At 32.5% G+C, this 6,000-nt stretch overlaps 1 protein-coding gene across 1 annotated transcript in view; it reads right to left on the bottom strand.

The window, feature by feature from the left end:
• Positions 1–6,000, bottom strand: part of EEA1 (early endosome antigen 1) — a 93,737-nt gene that overhangs the window by 47,794 nt on the left and 39,943 nt on the right. The window contains exon 10 of the mRNA XM_012735139.1: positions 3,504–3,518. Within this exon, the coding sequence (XP_012590593.1) occupies positions 3,504–3,518 (15 nt within the window). The remainder of the gene's footprint in view (positions 1–3,503; positions 3,519–6,000) is intronic.

The raw sequence follows: 6,000 nt of genomic DNA, 5'->3' as shown, positions 1-6,000 counted from the left end.
GCAGACCTCTCCTGATCCACCCGCTGCTCCCCTCAGCAGTGTACTTCGTCAATCTGCCTGTTCTGCTCCCCTCTCTGTCTCTGGTGAATCCTCTCACCATCCACAACTCTGACCTGTACCCCAGTTCCATATGAATAAATAAATCTTTAAAAAAAAATTCTTAATTTATTAACAATTATATCTGTATCATTACAAATGAGTACATTCATCTTCAAAGAGAAACTTTTGAAGTTATTATTGTGACAACAGTGCCATGAGATCTTCACTAGTTCTCTTTGGTAGCCTTTCAGAATATGAGATTTTTTGTTTTCTTAAAGATTCTCAATGGTGATATATCCTCATCCATTCACCGTGGCTTTGGTTTTAAGTTCTGGAAAACACCTAGTAAGCAACTGAATGATCAAACAACTGCTCGAACTTGTTTTATCTTAATAAACATAATTAACTAGTCTATTTTTTAGTACATTCCAAACCGGTTTAAAATTAATTTTTAAAGTTTTCAAAAATATCTTTAGGAATGGAAATATGTCTGATTTACATCCCTAGCCTGACATTTCAGAGAAAACATTCATTTAAAGGAATCAATTTTGATATACTAAAAGTTAACCTGTCATATCACTTTATAATTAAACCTTAAGAGTTGTTTTAATATAACACATTACAAATGTTATATGTGTATCATATACTTCAGAGAAAAAAAAGTTTACATATTTATGTATTTTTAATTGAATTCAAATTAAAGTCATAACCTTAAAACTCATCCTGTAATATTGACATGGATACAGGTATTGGAAGTTTATTTCAAATTACTATTTCTGACAACTTCAAATCTCAGAATAATATTCTGTTAGTAACACTGGGAATGTCAATAGAAGAACTAAGAACAACTTGGTTATTTTAAATGTTTAAATCACCACACTAATCAACAATGTTAACTTGTCACAAAGAAAATAATCATAGGTAATTAAAATAATTAAATATTATTAGTATATGTCATTAAAATACCATGATTGCACACTGCCAATATAAAACATTGAAAGTCAAGTGTAACATGTCTAGTGTCTATCTTATTAATAAATTAATATACAGAAGAAATTAAACAGGAAAGTATAATGCAAATATATCTAAAAATAACTTATTTTATTGTATAGCCTTTTGGTATATGCTTATAATTGGTTTATAATGTTAACAATTAAAGAACAGGGCATTAGGTATATCAAATATATATTTTTCAAAACTAGAATTTTCAAAAAGATAAAATCAAATATCTCTTAGAAAAAAAAGACCAGCCTGGCCCTCCCTGATGGCGCAGTGGGTTAAAGCACAACACTGAGAAGCTAAAACCACTTCCGTATGAGTTCGATTCCTGCCTGCCCCGGAGGTGACCACATGGTGTGGCAGACCTCTCCTGACCCGCCCGCTGCTCCCCTCAGCAGTGTACTTCGTCGATCTACCTGTACTGCTCCCCACTCTGTCTCTGGTAAATCCTCTCGCCGCCCCTGAGCCTCTGGCCTGTACCCAGTTCTGTATGCACAAATAAATAAATCTTTAAAAAAAAAAAAGACCAGCCTTGTGATGATTGGGGCAAAGGGTGTGATAGGCAGGATTTGGAGAAAGGTGGTCAGAAAGTACAAACTTTCAGTTATATATATATATATATATGCACAGCATGATGACTATAGCTAATGTTGCTGTGTGCTATACAGGAAAGTTTTTAAGAAAGTAAATTCTCAGTGTTCACATGACAAAGAGAACATTTTTTTCCCCTTCTTTTTATTTTATCCATAGGAAAAGACTAATATTAACTGAATATACTGTGATAATCATTTCACAATAAATACCTCAACTGTCATGTTGTACGCCTTAAAGTTATACAGTGACATATCAATTACTTCCCAATAAAACTGGGCAAATAAAAAGCAAGTATTAAAAACTTTTTTTACAGGCCTTCCCTGGTGGCACAATGGAGTAAAGCATGGCACTGCAAGCTCGCCACCATAGCTACTTCAGTGCAAGGTCTATCCAGCCCCCATACCACGGCAAACCTCTCCTGACCAACCCGCCGCCCCTCCTCAGCAGTATATTTCATAGATCTGCCTGCTCTGTTCTCCACTTTGTCTCTGGTGAATCCTCTTACCTCCCCAGAACCTCTCTCGCCTGTACCCCAGAATACACAAATAAATAAATCATCTAAAAAAAAAAACACTCTTTTTTTTTTTTTTTTTTACTCAAAGGGCTAGTAGAGGGAAAGGTAAGACTGGATGAGTTACAGGAAACTTTCATTTCCTCTAGTGCACACTATGAATCATTTTAATCATTATATGCAATACATTTTAATCATTTAGTACATTACACTTACACTGGGGAAAAAATAAAGATTAAGGAGAGACACAGTTTTGTTTTTTTTTTTTAAAGATCCATTTATTTATTCGTACAGAACTGGGGTACAGGTCAGGGATGCGGAGGGTGAGAGGATTCATCAGAGACGGAGCAGGGTACAGAACAGATCGACGAAGTACACTGCTGAGGGGAGCAGCGGGCAGGCCAGGAGAGGTCTGCCTCGCCATGTGGTCACCTCCGGGGCTGGCAGGAATTGAACTCAAGGGGAAATGGTTTTAGATTCTCATTACTGTACTTTAACCCGCTGTGCCACGAGGGAGAGCCCGAGACACAGTTTTAAGGGAAATAAATATAATCACTTTTCAAATGTCAGTATACGTGAAAGTCAAAACAGGCTCTCCACTCTAGCCACCGAGACTCTCCTCACTAACAGGTCAAGCTTGTGCCTTACAGACCTGAATGTCAGGATCCTTCTTGCCTAGGAATATTTGTGCCCAATTCCTTGATTCTTACTTACCCTTCTCACATATATTTTATTGAAGAGATCTCCCCTAATCATTCTATTTAAAATTGTCCCTCATCCATTCTACTACTCCCCATACCCTGCTTTATTTTTCTTTATAGAGCTTATTATTAACTGACTTTCCATAATAATTTTGGTTAGTCACATATTATTTGTCCTCCACAAAGGAACATGAGCCTCCACCCTTCATTCACTGTCATATTCACCACACCTAAAATACTAAAGAGTCTCAAAGGAGTTAATAGATATTTGTTTCCTGGAAACATTTTTCAGACCTATAAAATAGTTTGCACTTCCTAAAGTTATCTTACTAAATTCAGCATTGAACTTTTATTAAAATCACTTTAAATTACAAAACAAGAAAAAATATTTTCAAGTAAATGTCCTAGTGTTTCCTTAAAATTTTACTGCTTTTTAGTGGGACTATTGTCAGGCATTTCCCCACACATACAAGAAAAAAAAAATTACTGCTTTTACTATAAAATAATTAAAAGATGGTTGAAGTTTTGGTTAACTACTAAAACAAAAATGTGTCTATCTTTGCAGTTCTGAAATTGCCTTAAAGCACACACACACAAAATAAAGAAGGTGCTATATTAAAAGCATTACTTATATGAAAAGCTTTCTAAAAACACATTACCTCAAGTTTAAGCATCTCCATAAGAAAGCAGAAAAAAATAATAAAATGATGGATGAAAGGTGGAAGACAAGCTGACAAAAGTACACACTGACATACAATAAAAATGTCCAAACATACTGGTAACTCTGATCTCTTATATCAACATGCATATAAAGGATATTTAAGTACTTTTTAATCACTATGCATTAGTTTAATACTTATTCTATATCTTTAAAAATATTTTAGTTTTTAAAATTAGAATTCAAATGAGTTTATTTCAAAAACAATTTAAAAACTTTTTAAAATGATTCCCATTAAGATGACACCAAATGTAAGTTAATTATAGCTTTGATACTGATATTTTCAATAATGTAGAGTTCTGGAAATAATACTTTTAACCTTCAAAGCTTCAGTTTCTGATTATATATAAAATAATTTTTATAAATTACTTTCAAATATTTTAGAATGTGTTATTTCTATAATTTTCTACATGTATTTCTCTATAATACCTACACAAAAAGCACTATCAATGAATTCATAGGTATCTATTCAATGAAAGTAATTAACACAAGGTCATATTTTACAATTATACCAGATATTCAGCCCCAACTAGAAATATCAGCCAAAGAAACCATAGCATTTTTAGTTCTTTAAATTCCTTTTTTTCTGAAATCAGTATTTAAATTCAATAGAAAAGCAACATAAACACTTGTCTTCTGTTAAGTTCTTAAAGTGCTATGATTTACCATCACACTTAACTAACAAATGTAACTGAATTTTTATAAATTAAAAATACATGCCATATACTTAAGGTGTCAGCAAAAATGGACAAATACAAAAATTATAAACAAATGAGATGGAATTGTTAATTTTTTTCATATGAACATGGAATGAGACACAACTCAAAAGTATTTTATACTATAATCAATATAACTATGGTAATATATAACATGAAAAAATATAAAAGATAATACCAATAGGTATTAGGTCAAGATTAAAAGTACAAATTTACTTGTAATACAATCACCAGAGCACCTAAAATGGAAGATAATATAATATAGATGAAAAAATATATACAGGTTTTAAAAAAGACCTTATTTGAAATCTTAGGTTTATTTAACACTAGGTACATAACCTTCAATGAGTTACTTAACCTCTTTGAGTTTCTCATCTCTTACATATAAAACAAACATAATACTTAAACAAGGTTACAAGAAACAAATAAGGCCACACACATATTTAAGGTACTTAGCATAGTACCCAAAACAAAGTGGCATCCAAAAAGAAAGTTGCTTCCAATATAATATTGGATAATACTGGCTGTTATGCTATCATTTCCTAGAATTGTTCAAATTTTTTTTAACATTAATCTGAGGTCCCAGCCACTATGTATGTATTAATTAACTAAGCAGACAGTAAATATCATCTTTGTTTTACTAAAGATATAGTTGAAATGTTAAACCGCCAACTACTCAGCAAGGATAAATCCCCTTGTTTTTAAGTTAATTTTAAAATACTTGAAAAGATAACATTATGAAAACTTAAGTCAATGAGAGGAAGAATGGATTTCTAAGCTTTTTTCTTCTTTACTAAAACATCTCCAGAGAAGAAGAAATCACTATTTCCTGCAATCAGCCCTAGGAGGACAGGAGAATGTAAAAAGACACTAAATTCTTTTGCACCAAATCTTTTACAAGTCTAGGTTTATTTATTGTTTTCATCTTAAATGACATCTCATTTATGTGAGTAAAAATAAAAATTTACAAAACTCCTTTAAATAGTTATTCTTAAGTAAATATTACTCAGAAAGATTTTTCCCAGTATGCCTGTAAATGTACACAATTTGTTCCTTGTTCAAATTCTAGCAACTTGTGTGTGTGTATACATATATACATATATATGTATGTATATGTCCGCAATTCTCAGATAGAAAAAGTTAAGAGGATTATATTTCAAAATAGATATATTCTAAAGCTGTCATTGTGATTCAGTTAATCATTCCATTACCTTTATTTTTGAAATTTCATATAATAAAAAAGATTTTTTTAACAAAAAGAGCGTAAATATGTTAATTTGAGAAGTACCAATACACAGGCAGATTTAATCAAAAGTAATTCTCAGTGAAGCAGAAAAATCAGTAATTGGATTTGGCCAGGTTCAAGAATTCCTACATGAGCACTATCAGAATGGGATTTTCCTTCATGAAACTTCTGAAAGATAGGCCTTCCTAAGATGTAATACTTTGGCATACAGATTATTTTGAGCTGCAATCAACTGAGACCATGCAGACTCCTGATGAACTTAAACTAGCCCTTTTAACTGCCTAGAAGAATGTCAGTTGAATGTCTTACCCAGAATTACTGTGACTACTAGAAATTCTAGTCTCTTAAAAACCCAGCTGGGCTTTTGCTCTGATAAGTGAACTGCTCACTCTTTATCATGCGTATTCATCTCCTCTCTCCTTAAAATCCCAGGTTCCTATCCCACTCCTTAGCTCAGCATAAATCCCCCCTCACAT

Source organism: Condylura cristata, unplaced genomic scaffold (genome assembly GCF_000260355.1).
Source record: "Condylura cristata isolate star-nosed mole 26May11 unplaced genomic scaffold, ConCri1.0 scaffold00004, whole genome shotgun sequence".
Taxonomy (NCBI): domain Eukaryota; kingdom Metazoa; phylum Chordata; class Mammalia; order Eulipotyphla; family Talpidae; genus Condylura; species Condylura cristata.
The sequence above is the reverse complement of the archived record's forward strand: the minus strand, read 5'-3'. Positions and strand labels throughout refer to the sequence as shown.